Source organism: Thamnophis sirtalis, unplaced genomic scaffold (assembly GCF_051295495.1).
Source record: "Thamnophis sirtalis isolate CommonGarterSnake01/CBP01778 unplaced genomic scaffold, rThaSir2_p1.2 scaffold_13, whole genome shotgun sequence".
In the NCBI taxonomy this organism is placed as follows: Eukaryota; Metazoa; Chordata; class Lepidosauria; order Squamata; family Natricidae; genus Thamnophis; species Thamnophis sirtalis.
This window is the reverse complement of record NW_028261393.1, coordinates 15,403,440-15,425,743: the sequence shown is the minus strand read 5'-3', so window position 1 is coordinate 15,425,743 and position 22,304 is coordinate 15,403,440. Positions and strand designations below refer to the sequence as shown.

General features: G+C 42.5%; 1 protein-coding gene across 1 annotated transcript in view; it reads right to left on the bottom strand.

Moving 5' to 3' along the window:
- Nucleotides 1-22,304, bottom strand: part of LOC106553699 (lethal(3)malignant brain tumor-like protein 4) — a 51,404-nt gene that overhangs the window by 5,416 nt on the left and 23,684 nt on the right. Inside the window, exons 10-19 of the mRNA XM_087728193.1 lie at nt 21,506-21,582; nt 18,089-18,174; nt 16,890-17,000; nt 15,671-15,785; nt 14,969-15,071; nt 13,531-13,695; nt 12,233-12,367; nt 11,389-11,453; nt 9,631-9,797; nt 6,308-6,370 (exon numbers count right to left, since the gene is read on the bottom strand). Coding sequence (XP_087584319.1) covers nt 6,308-6,370; nt 9,631-9,797; nt 11,389-11,453; nt 12,233-12,367; nt 13,531-13,695; nt 14,969-15,071; nt 15,671-15,785; nt 16,890-17,000; nt 18,089-18,174; nt 21,506-21,582 — 1,087 coding nt within the window. The remainder of the gene's footprint in view (nt 1-6,307; nt 6,371-9,630; nt 9,798-11,388; nt 11,454-12,232; nt 12,368-13,530; nt 13,696-14,968; nt 15,072-15,670; nt 15,786-16,889; nt 17,001-18,088; nt 18,175-21,505; nt 21,583-22,304) is intronic.

Here is a 22,304-nt window from a genome sequence, read left to right as displayed (position 1 = left end):
AGGGACCAGGTTGACTACCACTGTCCTAACCGTTACGGCCCATATTGGTGGCAATGAGCTGAATTAGCACAGGCAATTAGCAATAATAAGACGGTAGAAAAATAGCTGGTCCCTTAACTGTAATAGGCTCATGAAGAGATTAGCCATGAAATTCATATATAAGGGGTCTGTGCTAGTGAAATAGGTTACTTGGATGTCCCCAGATTTTACTATTTTTTGGGTGTGTGAGTCCTTCCACTCCATAACACATGTGATCTACTGTTTAATGTTGAAATCTAAATTTCTCTCAGTTCTGAATACTCCTGCAGATCCTAATCATGATAAATTATCACTGAGCTTAAGGAGAGCAGAGGATGCCCGGTTGGCCCAAAAACTGTGATATATCAACATCTTCATTGGGGAACTGTGTAGTTCGTTTATTTGAAACAAAAGAGCAGCAAAGAGATCGGCCAGATGAAAAAAAATCAGTTGACTTGAGGACAACTTATTTTTTTCATCGTGGCCACGAAGAGGTCATGGCCTTTTATCACATGACTCTGATTACCCACAAGGCATGGCTGCTTAATTAGGCTATAACGTAGCCTAGTAAGGGCTGTGACCCATTTAGCAAAATATTAAGGAGAAATTATGTAATTTGCCTTGACCCAAATAGTAACAGAATAAGCACAGATTCTTCTTAAAGGAACCGGCAGAGTGGAGATAGAAAGCCATAACCCTTCAAACATCAAGAGTGTGGAGAAAGCTCTGCAAAGGATAACTGGCTTTTGAAAAAGTATAGGAAAAGTAAATTGTTGGTACTCCGAAAACCTGGAGATTTTGGCAGGGATGGGCTGCTGGGGGTTCACAGGGTTCGGGAGAACCCCTAGCTAAGATTCTGTGCCATTTCGGAGAACCCCCAAATCACACTCTTGGCTGGCCACGCCCCCAACCCTCCCAGGAGTCCCCACGTGGCCCGTTTTGGATGCAGGTACGTGCAGGGCACATGAGGAGGCTCAGGGAGGGTGAAAAATGGGCCTACCAGAAGTTCGGGTTAGGGTTTCAGGTGGGGAGGGGAGGGTAAGTAGAATGTCTAACTCCTTAGCATCAGAGCATTTTTCAGGTGGGGAATGTCTAAGCCACAGGCCAGATGAGTCATGCGCTGGCCACACCCACGCCCAAGTGGCAGTTGGAATAGAGTTCTTTTAGGGTGGGGAGGGGGAGTAGAACGTCTAACTCCTTAGCATCAGAGCGTGTCAATAATAAATAATTAATACTAATGATTTGATGGTCATTTTGAAAAATCCTTTCTTAGCAAGCACCTAGAAGCCAAGAGGAACAGAAGTGCCAAATTTCAAGTTAGTAGGCTTTATGGTTCTGGAGATTTTGTGATGATGCATGAGTGGCATTTCGCTTATATATAGATATAGACCAACATGCAATTCTGGAATCCATATGGATAAAACAGAGGAACAAGAAAGAAGAAACTGCCTTCCTATTCTTTGCTTATCATACTTCTTGGTAATTATAGCACCAAAATTGGGAAATTTAAAACTGATGGTGTGTGACTTAATTTTTAAAGCAGGTTCAACTAAAAACATATTTTAAGTATCTAACTCAAGTCTCCCATCTGTACATTGCAATATGCTTTTCAGCTTAGATACAGAATATCAAACAAATGCGAGTAGTCGCATTGGGTCCCTATAAGTCGGCTGTGGAAGATGTGGAGGACCCTGGACAGGGTTCAGACTCCGAGCAGGGACCAGAGGCTAGTTGGTCACCAGGAGGCGCCTGAGGCATGGAGCAGCGGTGAAAGCCAAAGGGAGTGTGCCCATGACGTTAGGCTCTGGAGCAGTGGTAAAGACGTCAGGCCTTTGAGCAGTGATGAGGTTCAGAGGGAATTGGTCCCAGATGCCCGGCAAAGGCGGGCGTATAAACACCGGCAGCAATTAAGGAGACAAAGGAGATAATTGGACCCAGGTGGTTGAGATTAGGCCCCTCCCAAGAGAGTATATAAGGAGAGACTTTGGGAGGAGGCTGTTTGCAGGATTCAACTAATATACTAACGCTGGAGAAGCTCTCGTGTGTATTTCTTATCTTAGAAGTCTGGGTTGCTGCCAAAGTCTTGTCAGTGTGTTAATTTACTGTGAATAAATTGTCTAGCAGTAATCTTGTGTTGGCGTGCTTCACCGTACGGAGGGGGGTGGTCATTATATATATATATATATATATATATATATATATATATATATATATATATATATATATAATCACTCAGCATTACACTCACTTTTCATTAGAGAAAAGAACAATATTTCATAAAGCTAAATGATACGCTTAAGATTGCAAATTTAAAACACCCAAAATAATAGATCCTGCAAATGTACGTAAAGAGATCAAAACTTTGCAAAGCTCTGGTTCTAATGTATATTAAAAAAAACAGAAACCAGATAAATAAAACAGATTCCATAAAACAGTACACAGGTGGTCCTTGACTTACAACCATTTGTTTAAGTGACTGTTCAAAGTTACAAAACCATTGAAAAAAGTGACTTATGACCATGGTGGTGCCAGAGGTGGGTTCCTACCGGTTCGGAGCGGTTCACCAGAGCAGGTAGTAACTTCGCTGCTCATGCCCCCAACCCGGTTCTATCAGCGGCACCATAGGTGCTGCCATCTTGTTTTTTGCTTCTGCGGATGCGCAGAAGCAATTTTTTCACTACTGTGCATGTGCACACTGGGAACAGGCTCCAGCTGTTCCTCTGCTTCACTGCTGTCTAGCTGCCTCTCTGCCTCCGATGCAAAGCCCTCGTCTCAGCTTTCCTCAACCCCCAGGACTGGCCCACGTTCGTCCCCAACCTCCTCACTGTCTGAATCTGCTGCCAGCTCTGCTGGTCCCCAGTGGGTCACAACAGTGACAAAAGGTGATCGTATGATTGCAGGACACGGCAGCCATCATAAACAGGAATCAGTTGCTAAAGGTATGAATTCTAATCACATGATCATGGGGATGGTGCAATGGTCATAAGTTTGAAAAACTACCATAAGTCACTTTTTTGGTGCTGTTGTAACACTTCCAATGGTCACTAAATGAACTGTTTTAAGTTAAGGACTACTTGTATAATAGAACTGGAGAGGGGAGGAAAGAAAACAGATGCACCAAGAGCATATCAGCCTCCAGAGTATGATTTCTTATAAAAGGACTGTACAGCAAACATAGTCCAGACACCAATCTGTCAAATCAACAATTTGCAGTCTCAATATTTGTGGAGCACATCTATTGTTTCCATGGGTAAACTGAAAAAGTCTGGACATCTTGAGTTTAAATCCTCCATTATTTCTCCTGGCTTCTCTCCCTGCCCCTCCTCCAAATTCTGGTGCTTTTAATGCAAATGCTGTAATACAGACAATGCTGTAATTCTCCCAATTGCTGTAGCATTGGTTACAAACAGAGAAAGAAGGGAACCAATTCTTTCTTAGAGTACGTACCAGATGTCGACATATTTTGCTTCAGACTCTTCAAGCCTTAGAACAGGGGTGTCAATCTCAATTTCATGGAGGTATGCATCAGGGTTGTGTTTGACCTCGGAGGGCCAGGGTGGGATGGTGGGAGTGGCCAGGGACTGGGTATGGCCTTGGCAAGCATGGCTGGGGTGGGCGTGGCCATGGTGGGCATGAAACAGGACCGAACCGCCACACATGGTTTTATACACTTAAAGAGAGTCGTACATTTCTGTGGTTTTGCTTTTTTAATACTTACTTGATCACCTTATGAGAGAGAGACCAGATCAAGAAACTGACTCCTTAGGAACTATAAATTATTGACACAGGCTATAGTAGCAGAATCATGCAAGTCTGAAAGGTAAAATATTTTACCTTTCCTCCCTTTTATAACCTTCTGAGTCAAGGATGACCTCCTGTAGCACTCCGGAGACCCCGTTTTGGGTCTGGTTGGCTTCCTGGACCACTCTGGTGGCCAAAACAGACTCTCCCCCCACCTGCATCCCATTTCTGCTAGCAGAGGCACTGCGGGCCAGTCTTTTGCTATTTCCAGACCGAACCCGTGGGCCAGATCTAAACACCCCACGGGCCAGATCTGGCCTGCGAGTCTTGAGTTTGACCCCCCTGTTCTAGAAGGTCTGCAGGTTTTTTTAAAAGTTAAGAACAATGTGGGGATTGTGACCTCTTCACTAAGGCTCTCTTTGTCCCGCAGCCAGTGCCCAAAGGACATCTCCTTTTATGTACACGCCTATTATACTACATAGCGCCCCCAAATTCTAATCATGCAGAGCGAATGTTGTAGAAAGTTCGCTTTTTAATTTCTTTTCAACCTGTGGACTATCAAGCCCTGCTCTTTAGAGATGCTGTTTCAGAATATGACTTCATATTTTTTTTTAAAAAAACGCCCTTATTCTCTGGCTAGGCCTTGCTAGCAATTTTGCCCAATCCCTTGGGATTCCTTTTATCATTTTCACAAATTGTTTTTTCCTTCCTATTGTTGTTATTTAGGAAATAAAAATAAAAATTAAACTGAAAGCACCCCTACCTAAAGTTATTTATTTAAACGTAATATGCTTGGGCAGCTCAATTGCTTCTAATGGGCTATTATAGCCGAGTTCAGCAGTTCTGTCATTTACATCTTAGTGCAAGCCAAGTCTCTTTCTTAAAATAGATTTCATTCCAGTCCAACATTTTTAATAGCCCGATGAGAACTGCATCTACTTCATACAAGGTGTAGAGTGTCCCACAAACCATATTTTTGCTTTCTGAAACCAGATGTTCAGGATCTGGTTCTACATACCAACACACGTTTCCTTCTTATAAATTCTTCCCTATTTTTATTAATTTATGTCTGAGTCCCCCTATGGGTTCAATTCCAAATAGCAAAATGTTTTGCAGATTAAGTCCAGCTTTGTACTAGTAGCATTTGATTTGTTTTTATAGCTGCTTATCCCATAAATGCCTTTCTTCTCAATTTTTCTATACTACTGAATGATAATCATGGACAACAACCCTGCTTGGCTAGAAATGTTTCGTGTTTTCTGCAATGCTCTGCTACAGGGGTGTCAAACTCAAGGCCCACGGGCTGGATCCAGCCTGCGGGGTTCTTAAATCTGGTCCACAGGGCCAGCCTGGAAGCCGTGAAGGACCAGTCCATGGTACCTCTGGCAGCCAAAACGGGGCTCGGGGGGCTGCGTGCAACCCCTTGCAGCCCATTTACGGCATGGACGGCCTCCTGCAGCACCCTGCCAGCCAAAACAGGGCCCGGAACGTGCGTCCCCCCCCTTGCACACCCCATTTTGACCGGCACGGTGCTGCAGGAGGCATCCATCCCATCTCTCCCCCCCCCCTCGCACCATGGAGAACTACAATGCTGATCCAGCCCTCAAAGAAATCTAGTTTGACACCCTTGCTCTACTACAAGCCTATACAGTGAAGCAAAGAATGCTTAAATTATTACACTGCTATTACACTTCTACTGCTGTTTGTCAGCCATAGGTCTATCAGAGGGAGTTGTGTGCTTTTGTTTATTCCAATCCTGTTGTCCCAGATGCCAGCTTCTGTTTACCAGGTTCTTGGCTTCAGAACCAATTCCAAAGACCACCAATGTGTTCTTCATCAACAGACATGTGTGAGTAAACAACTCTTTTCTGAAACATCAAATCCTACCTGCATCTCATTTTTTGATCCCCTGGTTTTCCTTTTTATAGAACTTGATCTAATGAAACCCCTGGACAGCATTTTCTAGTGCTTTTGGCACGGCCTCTGGAATTCGAACTGCTCTAAATCATGGGTGTCAAACTGGTGGCCCCCGGGCCAGGCGCATCACACGCAGGCCACATCCACCTCTGCTCCGCAAGGAGGGAAAAACATCACAAACGTCACGTGACACCGCTGAGAGTTTGACACCCCTGCTCTAAATGATTTCATTTGAGTGAACCATTGATCAACAGTAGAACTCAGCATCTTAAAGCTGAAAAACATGGGTGTAACATTCTTACAAATAAGTTGGTTGTTCTACAAATGTAGATGACTTTAACTATCCCACTTTTCGAATACAACTCAAGATTAAATGTCCACTGAAAACAATTGGGTATGCCAACAAGCCGAAGCAACCCTATTCTATGTGGCAACTTTTGCCAAGGACTATGAAAGGAATAAGAGAGTAGGCAGATCCAGTGGTTTGCGGAATGCATCTGTTTCACAGAAGGCATCCACAAGGTTTCTCTGGAACTAAAGCTGGGTTAATTTGGTACAATTTTTAGTCTCCAATACCATTCCTGAGATCATTCCTTGGGCAGGAAGATTAGCCTAAAGCAAGATAACTTACCTCTTGTCGAAAAAGCGCGGCCTGTTCCTTGCAACCGGGCAGACGCTGAACAAAGCCAGCCACCTAGAAAAAAAAATGTTAGAAATAAAAAAAACAAAAATGTTACAAGGACAACTAGGGACTTGACCATTTCTTTAGCTTGAGCAAAAATGTAACGTAAAGGGTTTTCTCGGTCGAGAGAATCCTGCAACTTATAAATCAAAAATGTATTATACTTACTAATGAAGTTGGCAGAAATATGTAAAGGCTAGCTACCTGGGACACAAGAACCCTGGCAGGTAGGCAGACAGGCCCAAAGACAGAGCCTAAACAGTGAGCCAAGTACATAGCTATTTTCACCACACACATCAAATAACAGCAATAGAGCTAGTATTCTATGGGCCCCAGCAGGCTTGGTATGTTATCCCCTATACAGGGGTGTCAAACTGGATTTCTTTGTGGGCCAGATCAGCATTGTAGTTTTCTTCCATGGGCCAGCTAGGGTGTGTGGGATGGGAAAAAGACAGAATGGCACGCCTCCTTCCCCCACTTGAGCTCTGTTTTCACTGACAGAGGGTTGCAGGAGGCTGTTGCATCCGAAAACAGACCTCGGGAGCCCGTTTTCTCTGGCAGAGCACTTGGACCACCATAGGCGTTCCTGACATAAGTGATGTGGAGCTGGCCACGCCCACCTTGGCCACACTCACTCCAGTCCCCTGAGGTCAAACACCCCTGAGGTCAAACCCTGATGCGGCCCTCAATGAAACCAAGTTTGGCACCCCTGATCTACATCATTCCAGTCAACCTCTGATTTCATATGCAACAAAACAAGCTATGTCTATATTATGCTCTGACCAGTATATAACATTGATTCTACTATATTAGAAATCTAAAACACAAAACTAAAGAAAGCGATCCTATTTTGTGATGTAAATGGTTACAGACAAAGCAATTTATTAGACTGTCAGCTCCCTTGAAAATTGGTGGAAGTTAACTTTGTGTTGCAGGGCTAAAGGCATTATATTAGTGTGGTCTTTCATGGAATAAATGTTCTTCACTGCCAATGCTCCATGTTTTCATCTCCTTTGAAGTAGAAGAGAATTTGTAGATAGGTTTGCAAATTGATCGTTTGCCCAGGGGACAAGAAACAGGCTGAACATTTATCATTGTGAAAATAAAGAGATTGTCTTAGTCCTAATAGGTAAGGCAGACAGTAACATTACGATGTATTTGATATCTAAATAAAAGTATGCCCAGAAATGCAGCTTTGCTCTTCACGTATGTGTAAGATCTGTTGAACTCAACTAGACCTCCATTCAAATAAACGTCAATAAAGGTTCCCCTCGCACATATGTGCTAGTCATTCCCAACTCTAGGGGACGGTGCTCATCTCCGTTTCAAAGCCGAAGAGCCAGTGCTGTCTGAAGACTGGTCATGTGGCCGGCATGACTAAATGGCGAAGGCGCACGGAGCGCTGTTACTTTCCCACCAAAGATGGTCTCTATTTTTCTATTTGCATTTTTACATGCTTAAGAACTGTTAGGATGGCAGAAGCTGGGTCAAGTAACAGGAGCTCACTCCGTTACATGGCACTAGGGATTTGAACCGCCAAACTGCCGATCTTTCTGATTGACAAGCTCAGCGTCTTAGCCGCTGAGCCTCCCTGCAGCCCATTTTCGGCCTGGATGGCCTCCTGCAGCATCCTGCCAGCCAAAACGGGGCCAGGGGCTTGCAGCCCTCCCCCTGCACCCCATTTTGTCTGGCATGCACTAGGGATTTGAACCGCCAAACTGCCGACCTTTCTGATTGACAAGCTCAGTGGCTTAGACACTGAGCCACCGTGTCCCCAAATGTGAATAGGATGAGTTAAATGCAGAAGGGTTCCAAGATATAAATCGAATGTCCCTTTATAAAGTAATCGCTCCCAGATCTCTGCCAATGTCGACTTTAAAACTCAGAGCAACTATTCCAAACTTACAACAGGTTTTGTCTATACTCAGAAGAGGCTGACATTAACAGTGGCCAAGCAGCTCTGTCAGCAAAGCTAAAAGACACCGCCAGACACCTTCTCAAAATAAAACATATTTAACCTCCACCAGCCTTATGGTTTCTATGTAAACACAGCCTCTTCACTCTCACCCATCCCCATCAACAGCAACCTTGGTGGTGCCAATTGGAGATAATAGGTGCTGCACATCTGCAAGGTATCAAGTTGGCCCAGCTGGACCCAGGTGCTCCCTTCAGGAACTTTGCATTGTGCCTCTATAAAGTACAACTCAGCGGGCCAAAAGGGAGTCTTTGGGTTCCTGAACTTCACCTTCCTTTCTCCAGCACAATTGCAAAGCACTCCAAGATGTTTGGTTTGGTAGTAAAGATTTCCCTTGCACATACTGTATGTGCTAGTCATTCCTGACTGTAGGGGGCGGTGCTCATATCTGTTTCAAAGCTGAAGAGCTAGTGCTGTCCGAAGATGTCTCTGTGGTCATGTGGCCAGCATGACTAAATGCTGACGGCGCACGGAACGCTGTTACCTTCCCACCAAAGGTGGTTCCTATTTTTCTATTTGCATTTTTACATGCTTTCGAACTGCTAGGTTGGCAGAAGTTGGGATAAGTATGTCACTCCATTACACAGCACTAGGGATTCGGTTTGGAAGTACCCATAGCTTAATATACAACCGAAGCTAGATTTCCATCCACCCACATGGCTATGCATAGCTCTGCAACAGAACCGTTTAGTACCATGTTTAATCCCTCATTCAACCATATGTGATCCTCAGCAAAATGAAAAACAAATGGACTGTGCAACATAGGTAGGGAAGACAAGGTAAGTAAGAAAAAAAAGCATCTTTGGGATAGGTAAGGATGCACAGCTAAAGCCAGCCAGCTAGAAGGGAAAATACCACAATGTGTGGCCTGGTCCCCAAATTAAGCTTCCACTATACAATGACAGCCTTGGCAGAACAAGCCTGTGTGTCAGCAATCCTGTAACACTGTGGGGATGGTTTGTGACGCAGCCACGCCAGCATGCGCAGGGCCAATGGCAAGGGAAAGTGAGTCAGCAGCCCAGAGAAGCACAGAAAAAGCTATTGTCAGTGGAGGCCCCCAAAGGGGCAGCTGCTTAAAGAGGAGGGCTCACTGCAACACCCAGGATCGATATCTATCCATACATTCCAGATCCTGGCTGGTTAAAAAGTTCTGGCTGGGTTAACCCTCGCTCCCAAATTTAACCCCAGCTGCACAGCAGAGCAAGGAACAAAATCACTGTGGGAGGATAAGGATGGGAGAGAGGGAGAGAGAGGGAGGGGAGGGGAGGGAGGGAGAGAAAACAAAAGCAGAACTTACCTCTTCCACGCTCCATTTGGCCACATTCTTAGCGGTGAGGCCCGAGACCTCCGGCAGCAGTTTGCAGTGCTGCTCCCAGCAGAGATGGAGACGGTGGGTCGGATTGGCAGACAAGGAAGGCATGAAGACGGACTGGTGGAGGGTCTGCTGCAGAGCAAAGGCAGTGTCTGGTAGGAGGTCAGGGATAAAGGAGGTGGGGGAAGGGAGAGAGAAAGAGAAGAGAAAAAGAAAGAAAAATATATCTGTTAATCCTGGTTCAGATGCACTTTGGAAATCAAGAAATCACTTTTCTTCAGAACATCCCTCTCCCCACCCCACCCCAAAAAGAGTGAGGGGGGGAGAGCAGGACCCCGTACTGTTCTGGCGGCTGTTAGAGATGTCCTGATGCTAACACCGGAGGAGTTGCCAGCAATCTATTACCAGAGAGGAGGCGGCTGGGTGACTGCATCTTCAGCTGGAAATTAATGGCACCATTCCAGCTTACGGTCTGTTCCCAGCCGGCTAAGAGCACTCAGCATGCCAGATAATGACAGGCACTGGCCGACTCCCAGGAGAGCAGCCTCCATGGTCAGGGAGCCTGGCAGCTCCATCCGGACGTTAGCATCGCTCCCCATTGGGTGAAAAGACCGGAGAGATGCTAAGGAAATGGAAAGCAGTTCAATCTTTTCTCCCTCTGCCCCTCCTTGCCCCTTCCCTCCGATATGTGACGTATGTGAGATCATTTGGTTTTTTGCTGTCTCATACTGCGGTAAGAACCAGGGGCCTGACTCTAGGTAGGAAGAAGAGGAGGAATTGTTGATGAACACAGCATAGCAACCCTTGATTGACAATATTGGCTAATTAGAGTTCCAGCTTCTCTTCCTCCATGTACAAATGAAAAGGAGGCAATGTAACTGAACACTGGGACTCCCCCCTCCCCCCCCCAAAAAAAGGATGATTGGAAACAGCTCTGGTGACATCTACTGGCAACAGGAAAGGATGGTGGCTTGTCCTTTTGCTCCTTTTAGCATCACTCCTACCGGTAGTTTTAAAATAATTCAGATGTTTTAAAACAAGGGGCTCCAAGTTGTGGGCCTTCTCCTCTGGGCTGCCAACCCAGAAAGTTTGGGGAACTCTATTTTAAAAGATTCACACCTGGCCTGGTTCATAAAACGTTCATAATTTTGAACGTTCATTAAGCCAACCAGTTGTAACTTGAGGACCGCCTGTATACTGGTTGACAATTAGGCCTGGGTTATTTATGTCAATCAGAAGCACACTTGGGACAATTTAAAGGTTAGGTGAAGAGATCACAAAGGGTGACGCGATGGAAAGGATTAAAAAAGGAAAAAGTCTAGAATTGGGATATATTTTTGGGAAGATGCTAGAAGATGCTAGATTGGAGTCCCTAAAACAACCTCCCAGCATTAAAAGCTAGGAACACCCAGCAGCATTTTATTATGGATCCCACTTTTTTTTTTTTTTTGCTTCTGTACTCGAGAAGTATGTTTTAAAAAAATCCCAATTCCTTTGTAGGGAAGACAAAATTCTCTGGGGACTGAATTTGTTTTTATGGATTGCTGGCAGAAACAGAGCTCTCTGTTCTCTCTGCTCTCTCAGAACAGACAGATGTTCGAGACAACAGTGGCCCTTACAATTCAAGAAAGGAAGAAGAATCAAGGCAAACGTGAACCAAAGAGCAAAATAATGGGGTTCTAGTTATCATGGAACCCCCTTATTCAATATTTAGAATCCATTAGCACAAAAACTGACACTAACCTCTTTCTCCATCGGCCTCTTGCTTCACTAGCTGGAGCTTTATATAGCTATGTGAACAGCCAATCCTGCAAAATCAAATTTCGGTATCAACACAAGAAAGTATTATAGTTTGTTAAAAGAGAGAGAGTGTGTTTTTAGACAGGCCGTACAGGTAGTCCTTGACTTACAACCATTCATTTAGTGACTGTTCAAAGTTACAACAACACTGAAAAAAGGAACTTATGACCAGTTTTCAGACCATATGATAATTACAGCCACATGATCACATGATCAAAATTTGGATGCTTAGCAACTGGCATGTAATTTACAGGGGACCCAGACGGTCTCAGTTTTGTAACCTTCTAACCATCAAAATCAATGGGGAAGGAGATTCAATAATCATGTTACTAACTTAAATCACTGCAGTGGTTCATTTAAGAACTGTGGCAAGAAAGTTTGTGAAATAGGGGAAATTCACTTAACTGTCTTGAAAAAAATGTTGGCCTCATTTGTGGTCAGAAGTCAAGAACTACCTGCATTAAAATATTTCCTGAAGATGGCACTTCAAAGACTAACAGGGATATTGTGGCCTGTAGCTGCGTTACGGCTTATGTTAGCCAGCATTTGATCAAAACAAGTACACAAAGGAATGGTCATTTTTACAGGCTTCAGAACTGAGGGAAACAACTTGAATTTATTTTGAGATTGTTTGGATATGAACCCATCGAACGCATTTGTGTCATTGAATGAGTCCATGCGTTTGTAAAATAAAGTCCCCTTCCTATCTGCAGCCCACCTATTTCCAAACTTTCTTCAAACCTAAACCGCTTGATAGGTTGGACTCTGATTGAAACATGTTGCTTACCCTTTTGCTTTGATTTTAGTAATAGTAGGTCTTTCCCCTTCGGCCCAGTCTTTCTCTTGGCTGGTCTCAGACTGTTCAGAAAAGCTATGAACGCTGCTTCTCCCTGACCCCTCTCCTTCTTGCGTGGATGACTTTCTGATAAGAAAAATATGCATTCTATATCCATCCATCCATACTTGTCACTTCCAACCCATCTACCTATCTAGAGAACAGGACCCAGGAGAGTTTCATGCGCATGGCTAGATTGATAAGGTCTGGCTCAGATGTCAGTTTCATCTCATTAAGTCCTTTGAGGCAATCGTGTAGTTGGGATATAACTATACTGGAATAAACATTCCACTATACAACTAATTTTGTACTCTGTAGACTTTACACCAATGGTTCTTAACCTTTTCTTCACCACGGACCATGCTTCACTAGCACGGACCATTTAAAAGTGGCCATGGCCACTTTCACCACTGCTATTCATCCTGGGCCTTAATGTTTGAATAGGGACATAAAACAAATGAGAGAATTGCTTGGGGTGAAAGTTAAAAAAGAAGTGCATACAACTAAGAGCCTTCACCAATGACTTGGTTTTAATTCAGGAGGACTGTCTTGAAGGGACAGACGCGTTAATGGCAAAAGTAAGAGAATTTAGAGCATTGTTTGGATTTAAAATTAATAAGGAGAAAGCAAAGATGTTGCTAAACAACATGACGATGGAAGATCGAAACGAACTCTCTGTAAAAAGTGGGTTTCAGATTGGGGGGGAAAGGAAACATTTGGGCATTATAACTAGCATGAATTTGTATGTGATTTCAAGATAATTATCATAAAGTATGGAATTTATGTATTGGTGTATGTATTAATTTATTAAATTTATTTGTCACCTAAAATAATAATAAAAAAAATAAATGTGGCCATGGACCCCAAAGACTTAACTCAAGATTTAAATCATAACATTTCTTAATCCTATCTATTACTCTAAACCTCTGTGACATCGCCGTCTCCCAATGGTCTGCAGACCATAGGCTAAGAATCATTGCTTTGCCCCATTTCAATTTGCCCAGCTAGACTTGTATTGTACACTTCCTACCAAAGCACAGAGAAGCACAGTGCTGCAAACCTCCCCCCTCAAAAAAATCCAACTCAAACTTAAAAGTTCATAAAGTTTGCCAAACTTTACGAACCGGATTTACAGACACGAGAGAATAAAAGCCAGCAAAATGGCAAGAATTCTTTTGCAGTAGTCAGTCCAAATAAAAACTTAATAAAACAGGGTAAAGCAGGTCTCAGGATGCAATCTACAGCTTCACCTGGACTGTGGAGAATCTCCTTGCAAATCTGGAAGTTGTGCTGAAATGTCAGATTTCTTGGGTTTGGGAGCACCACTCCCAGGCGATGGTTTTTCTCCACCAAGGCGATCCTGTAACAAACCATCTCGGGTGCGGCTGGTTTCGGAATAAGGGCAGCCAATTAACCTACATCAAAAGCAACAAAACAACGTTTCCATTGCAAAAAAACCATGCAGATTTCTTTTCTTTTCCTTTTTTTTTTTTTAACAGAAGGCTACCTTAAATAAACAAGCGGGCATATAACACATCAACCCTGCAAGAGCAAAAATAATGGTAGGATTGGTAGGCAAATGGAGCTCGGGAAGGAAATCGAATTGTTTACTAAATGAGAAATTCTATAGAGGGGGAGGACGTTTTCAGACCCAGCGAGCAGAAAACAAAACAAATGCTCCTGAGGAAGGCTGAGAACCTGGCTGAGCTGGGAGCAACATTAAATCAAAGCAAAACCTCGCACGGAATACAGAGCATCAAAAGGTCTAGCTAGAGGCAGCATGCAGGAAGAGTTTTAAGAGAAGAATGATTTAACAAATGGCTTTGAATGGATTTAGAAGGAAGAAGCAGGAGAATAAAAGAGTAGATTCTGGCTTTCTCTTCTTCGTAGCCATCAGCAAAGTTTCCCATGCTGAAAATAATAGGATTCAGGATCTCTATTATTTATATGCTTATCCGCGCCACCAGATTTCTACTGCACATTTTTTTAAAAATTGCTACACAGACCTTGGTGTGTTCTCTCTCTCTACAGGATAATGTTGGAAGGATTTATATTCCTCGCAGAAGGAATATAATATAGAAGCTTCTAGGATGAGAAGCAAAATGTCTTCTAAGAAAAAACAACAAGGAAGTCCAGTTGACTCCTGAAAAAGCTCTTCTGGCACAACCATGACCTGGATGGCTGAGAATCTCTACCGACCTCGAGATCTGGAATATAGATTCTGCCCCTATTATTCTGATGTATAGTACTCTATCGTCAAAGAATCTGTGATACACAACCTCTTCTCTGAAGCAAGGAGCAATTCTCTATTAAATTTGGCTAGGTGGGGAAAGCTAGGGAAAATATGGGATATTGTTTTGAGCCATTCCAGCTTTTCCCCACCTCCTGGAATAAATATGAGAGGATCACTTTGGGACTTTGAATGCTTAGAGCTAGCAAATAATCACGTGGATCTCCCTAACAGGTAAGACAGATGTTGATACTGCTTTTCTTATCATGCTAGTAGTTATTTGCCTGACGGTCAAAGGACGCCAAACACAAAGCACAAGAGGGAGCTACAACACAACACTTTAGAACTAAGGTCCGCATTTGTATTTACAGTTGTTGACTGAAGCGGTGTGCTGTTTTTTAAATACAGGAGATACACTCCTCGGGAAAGCTGTCCTGTAACTCTCAGGGAATACATACGTGTAATGGGTTCCGTATCGCGGTCCCCTGACATGACCCAATCCCTGACAACCAGGAGTAGGGCATACTTGTCCTGCTGGCATTGATGCTGCATTGGAAGTCCCTAGAAAAACAAAGCCAGTTCAGGAGTAGCAATAGCACTTAGACTTATATACTGCCTCATAGTGCTTTGACAGCCCTCTCTAAGCAGTTTACAGAGTCAGCCTCTTGCCCCCAACCATCTGGGTCCTCATTTTACCCATCTCGGAAGGATGGAAGGCTGAGTCAACCTTGAGCCTGGTGAGATTTGAACTGCCAAATTGCAGGCAGCCAGCAGTCAGCAGAAGTGGCCTGTAGTTCTGCCAGTGATGGGATTCAAAACTTCTTACTACTGGTTCTACGGGCGTGGCTTTGTGGGTGTGGCTTTGTGGATGTAGCAAGGGAAAGATACTGCAAAATCCCTACTCCCCACCCCACTAACTTGCTTTCTAGCTTTGTTCTCTTGTTCAGGGCAACAAAAGAAGATCAGGGAGGCAGTGGGGGAGGGCCAACTTATTTGCCGGTTTGCAAATTGCAGGCAGCTGGCAGTCAGCAGAAGTAGCCTGAAGTATTGCACTCTAACTACTGCGCCACCATGGCTCTCGTTTCTGTCTTTTTGCAAATTATAAGATCTGAGTGTGGGAGGGAAGGGGGAAAAAACCCTCCTGTTATTTCTCCTCTTACCTGGTGGGAGTTGCAAGGCGTGTCCAGTTTTGGCACACCAGCCCATGGGATGAATATCTGGACTGTCAGCATCAACCCAAAAGTCAAAGGCATGATCCCAACCATCGAAGTGCACCTTAATAAAGCAGATCGAAAGGGGATAATAGACAAAGTTTACTTATACAGGTAGTACAACTATTTGCTTAGTGACAGTTTGAAGTTACAATGGCACTGAAAAAAGAAATTTGTGATTGTTTTTTCACTTATGGCCCTTGCAACTTCTCCATGGTCATGTGATCAAAAGTCAGTGGGGAAGTCAGATTCACTTGTTACTAACTTAACATCTGCAGTGATACACTTAACTGCGGAGAGAGAAGGTCGTAAAATGGGGCAAAGCTAATTAACAATGGTCTCGCTTAGCAACAGAAATTTTGGCCTCAACTGTGGTCATAAGCCAAGGACTACCTGTAACTCACATTTATACTCAGGATTTGTTTTGGAATTGAACCTAACCCAGTTTTATGGCAGCTAAGTTAGGAGAAAAATCCAACTACTATGTAACACAGGAAGATTCCTATTATACTGTAGGTCCATCTAACTCAGTATTGTCTCTGTTGGGTCCAGACTAGTCTACCTGGAGGATCCATATATAACTTGACAATCAATGAATAATAATAAAAGAATAGAAGTAGCTCTTTAGATTACAAGATTTAGCCTTTAAATCAGTAGAGTTCCATGCCTCCAGATTCTATGGTAGAAAGTTTTTTTTTCCTCCAGTCATTGAATCTCATGGCATAGAAATTGTCAGGCATGAAAAACCAGATCCTCATGTGAAGAGTTCAATTAACTACTTTATTGCTCAATGCCTCTTTCACAGAAATCTTCCCAGACTGGCAATTTGCACCTGGCCCAGGCTAGGTAAGATTCAACAGCATTCAAGGCGGGTTTGGATCTTGCCTTTATGTGCCCACACAATGATTCCAGACTAATTCCCTGCTTGGTTGCTCCCTCTGGCTCAGCAACATAAATAAACCCAACTTTAAGTTCCTTAGAGAACAAAGCTAAATCAAATTCTGCCTTCTTTTCCAACTCTCAGCCTCCCCCCCCCCCTCCCAAATAAACTGGCTGACTGGCTTTGGCTTTGCAGTCCACCTTCACCTGAAGAACCAAAATAAAAGTTTTCACTTTCGAATTATTAAGGGATTTTTATGAGGTTCAATGCTGCTATTAGTTTACATACCTTGACACGATGGTCATCCTTTTCAATTATAGTTGCCACTCTAATTAGCATAGGGTTTCTTCTGTCCACTGCTTCCAGTTTCATATTAGGCTGAAATCCATGAGCTGGACGCTATAAAATAAATTACACATGCAGTCAGAGGCAACTAAGGATGGTAGCTATATCATTTAAAGGGCATATTTGAAGACTTCATTACATCATATCCTGGCATTAATGGGACTAGGCGGGAGCAGTGCCCCACCTCCCCATCACATGTTTTAAGAAAAGATTGAAAATGTCTATTTTCTACTTTAATTTAAATGTAATTTGCTGTTACATGCAACTGGACCGAGTTGTGAATATGGCGATTCAATTCTCATTTTTTTGTATGTCACAACAAATTAGTTTGTTCAATTGCGGAAACAGGCGCTTCCGACTTTCTCTTCTGGCATGTGTGTTACATTGGTAATAGGCACTTAAGGCCAAGATTGCTGTCTAATTTATCTAGATACTTTCTAATGCAATAGGGGAAATTGATAACAATGACGACAATCATAATCAAAATAAATGTGCCCTGACTATGGTTATTTAGGAGATAGTACAAAAACGCAATTACATCATTCGGTGATATGGTTCATCTCTCTATATATAAAATGGCTCTGTGTGGGGTGTGTGTGTGTGTGTGTGTTCCAGTGTAACTCTGGAACGCCTCGAGCAATTTCAACTAAGCTTGGTACAGAGATGACTAACTCTCTGGAAACAAATACTGTGGTGGTAAGACACCCCTAACACTCCTCAGGGGCGGGGCGGAGGTGTTGTTAAGATACACTCTGTTGTGCCTTAAAATGGCTTCTTTCGTACTGCCGTAAAATGGCTTCTACTATACAGCGCATTTGGAGTTGCCATGGTAAAGGCTTCACACTACTCCACAAGGTGGGACACCTCTGGTAAGGGGGAAAATCCAACATTAGAAATTATGTTTGGCCTAGACAGTTTCAACAAGGTTTTGATTATCTTTGAGGACAAATGTATGGCCATGATCAATAAAACATTTCTGGGCCACGGGGTAAACATTTGTAACTAATTTAATTGTGGCTGAAATCAGGGCTTTTCCTGTCTAATACAGGATTAGGATAAATAAATACCAGGGCAACATCAGGTTATCAGCTATTTTAATATAAAACAAAACTAAACAAAACAAAAAAAAGCTCTTGACCAACCAGTTTAAATGCTCTTGCTGGTGCTGCCTGAGAACCAGTTTCTTCCAGATATTTCTCCCATGAGAAGCTTTTGAAATCTTTGTATTCTGTAAAGAGATTTCAGATGATCCTCAGTTTACACCTACCTATGCAAGACCAATTCATTATTGAATGGCTGTGATAATAACTGAGCTTGAGATCGCATGCCTACGTTATGAGTGGCTTGCGTTAGCTTAGCTGAATTGCGGCCGTAGAACAGAACAACTCAAGCAATAAAATAACGTCATAAAAACACGTTCATTATGCAATTGCTCACTTGCTTTTAACTATTGTAAGCTTCCACTTTGCAACTACACAAAACGAACCTTGCGTTCAAATATAGTTTCTCCCTCCCTATGCTTCCCCCAACGTCTCTCTTTTTCCGGCAAACCATTCGCTTGTCACTGCATCTGCAACGGAGACTGATTGACAACCAAAGCTATAAATTATGGTTTGTCAGGAGAGAAATAGAGTACGAGGTAAAAAGAGAGTAAGAGGGGAAAATAAGAACACAAATCAATTCCAATTCCGATGTGGGGAGGCCATCTTAGTGTTGCACATGAAACTGTTGGTTTCTGAAATACATCCATGAGCAATAACAGAAGTAGCAACACAAATGCTAAGAAGCTGACAAGGAATTTCCACCACTATCTTTCTATAAAGAGCTGGATTTAAAGAATGTCTTTAAGTAGGTATTCTCTATACCCATGATGGCGAACCTATGGCACGAGTGCCAGAAGTGGCACAAAGAGCCATCTCTCTGGGCACGCAAGCCATCTCCCATTGCTCTTCCAAATTCCAGCATGGCAGCCACCTAGTCTTCATGCACGCGGGAGAGCAGGAAACCGGAAGAACAGCCACCTGGTGTACATGCGTGCACCAGGAAGATGATCTTCTGGTTTCTGGCACGCATGCGCACCGGCCATTTGGTCTTCTGATTTCTGGCACGCATGAAGACCACCTGTACCTGGTCTTTTGGTTTCTGGCACGTATCTGCGTACGAAGAGTATATAATCAAGCAAGGTCACCCAAGGTGTGAAAGTCATTCATCCCAGCTGCCCAATTAAAGCACTTAAACTAGACAGCAACATTGCAAGATGCTGGTGGTAGATGATCATTTTAGTGATAACGGAGAGTTAGTTTGGTCTAGTGGTTAAGGAATCAGGCTAGAAAAGGGGAGACCGTGAATTCAAACCCCACCTTAGCCATGAAAGCCAGATAGGTCATCTTGGGCTAGTCATTCTCTCTCTAGGCCAACCCACCTCACAGGGTTGTTGTAGTAAAAATATAGGAGGAGGAAGCACACCGAATACTGAACTAGCTGAATAGTGGAACTGGTAGTGGAAATCTTGGGTGGGCCTGCCCACTCGCCCAGGCTCTATGCCGTCCTATTTTAGTCATTTTTAATGTAAGATTCCCTGGGAGTTGGATGGCCTTTATATTGTACTAACCAACCAATACATCAGCATCAACATAGAAAAGTTCAATACAGTGAAAGATGAAATGAATCAATGGAATATTGACTCTTAGACATCAACAAATTGAAATGGACTGAATCGGACACTTTCCATTAAAAAGATCATTTACTACTCAGGAAACAAAAAAGGAAGGGTATCTCAAGGACATAATTTGGGTACAATGTCCGCAGTGCTTCCATAATATCGCAATAATGAATCTTTGATCCAATTATTTTCCAAGTTTATGCTTCACCCACTGAAGCAGAAGAAGAGTTTGTTGATAGGTTTTATAATCAAGTTCAATCTGAAATTGACAAGAACATGCAAGGTATTTATTTGATTTTTATCCTGCGTTTATTACTTTATAGGTAACTCAAGGAGCCGAACATACATAATGCTTCTCCCTCCTCCTATTTTACCTATAACAACAACCCTTTTATGATATGTTGCTTGCAGTTGGAAACTGGAATGCTAAACTGGGAAAAAGTAAGGAGAAAAATATATTTGGAGGATGTGCCTGGGAAATAGAAATGAAACAGGAGAATTTACCCGGTTCTGACAAGCCAATGATTTATTCATTGCTAATAGTTTTCAAACAACAAAAAGAATACAGAGAACAAAATTGACTACAATATTGGTACAAGCAGGTGGAAAAAATTAACAAAGATACAGTAAGGAGCTGACTGTGGAACAGATCACACACTCTGCTCATCTGCAAATTCTAAGTCAAGCTAAAGTGGAAGAAGAAAGCTAGCTTCCACGATATGATCTGGAGTTAACATTTTCAAGGAAAACATCAGGAATTACTTTTATAGAAAACCACAGGAACTCACTGAGTGGAAACCAGAACAAATATGGCATGAAATCAAACAATAAAAGATCAAGAAACAGGAAAAAAAAAGCAGAGTCAAAAACCAAAGACAAGAAAGAGAAATATCTTAGGAAGGAACTGAAAGAATTTCAAAGAGCTGTTAGAAGAGTATAATGACATTTGTAAAGATATGAAAGATGGAAATAGACATGGAAAATCAAGGACAATATTCCAAAAGATTTCTGAACTCAGGACGATGTTTCAAGCTTGAAGTTCAAAGCTGCCAATGGACTGATAGTAACTGACTGAAAGAAGATCAAAGATGGAAAAAGCCTACCAAAATTCTATACAATCAAATAGCAGCATCTAAGATATCTTGGAAGGTATTCCCTATTTATAAGAGCATCATTCTAGTATTCTAGTCTTACTAGAGGTTTAAGTGAGATTAGCACTCCAGTCATTACCAAGCCAGATGACTACAGGAATTGATGGAATATCTACAGAAACATGGCAAGCAACAAAGTAAGAATCAATTGAGGCTTTAACCAAACTGTGCCAGTAAATCTGAATCAACTTAATGGAAGAAGTTAGTCTTTCTCTTTTATTAACGTCCTGCTCCTTTTGAAGAAAATATTCAGATCCTGCATTCCCCTTGTATGATACTGTTGTTAATCAATTTCTGCTGAAACTCCCAGATAAATTTACATGAGCCAAATTTTGTCTAGCACTCCAATGCAGGTGTGTAATCTACCTACCTTCACTACCGGTTCACAAATGTGAGCACACACGCCACCTCCGCGCATGTGCAGGACCTTCCATGCATGCGCAGAGCGTCGAAAATGGACGTGATGATGTCCTTCGGAAATACCAGTTCACCCGAACCGGTAGCATTTTTTTTACTATCAGTTCGGGCGACCTGGTTCGAACTGGGAGCATTTCACCCCTGCTCCAAGGAATAAGAATTTGGTTGGGACACATACTTTCTAAAAATATCTGTAGAACATGCACAAGTAAGTAGGACTTCCTCAGTGTAAGCAGAGTGACTGAAATAAGACACATAACATAATTCTGTTGCAGCTTTTAAATTTCGTGCAGATGCTACCATCTGAAAATGAGGTGCTTTTAACCTACCAGCTGGTGTTGTTAAGGGAGTTCCAGTTTCTTGACAGTAACCAACTGGTCGAATATATGGACTGCTTGCATCACACCTGCACCAAAGGTATATTATACACGATGAAATACAGCTATGTAAACTTTGCCTAATGTTTCTATGCTGAGCATTAATATCAAGGATGCAATAGGGCAAGTCAATAGCATCTCTTTTGTAGCCTTCAAGATCCGAAAATGGTAATCCAGAGTTAGAATGATTTTTTTGTATTTATGAAATATAGGGAGCTTTTTTAACAAGCTCTAACTGAAAAATCCAATTTCCAGGAAGTTAAAACACCCATTTTACCCTTTATTATCCCAAACACCTGTCAAACAGACTTTTGAGTAAATTTAAGTTGTAAATGGTGCTCTCTGAGCTTGGTGGTTTTCTTGCAATGCATCAGTGCACTGATGATGTAACCTAGTTTGGTAATGAAATGTCTGCAAGAAAAGCACCAAGAGAGCACCAAGGACTTCACAGTTCAACTTTGAGCTACAAATATTCTCTTCTAATTGATACAAATATTCTCTTCTAATTGCACATTCCTGTATTATCTCATACATGGTAAGCTATATGGTTTGAATTTATCTCTCTACATTAGACCAAACTAAGTTTAGATTTTAATTCTTTATTCATTACAGTTTGTAGACAAGCTATGTGGTCCAAAATATAGTTATCTGGATGGAATGCTGCACGTATTTCACCAGGGGCTTACAATTAGAACTTCAACAAACCGAATGGTGAATAAAGTTGGATGCAGCTGAACACAGAACTGGCTCC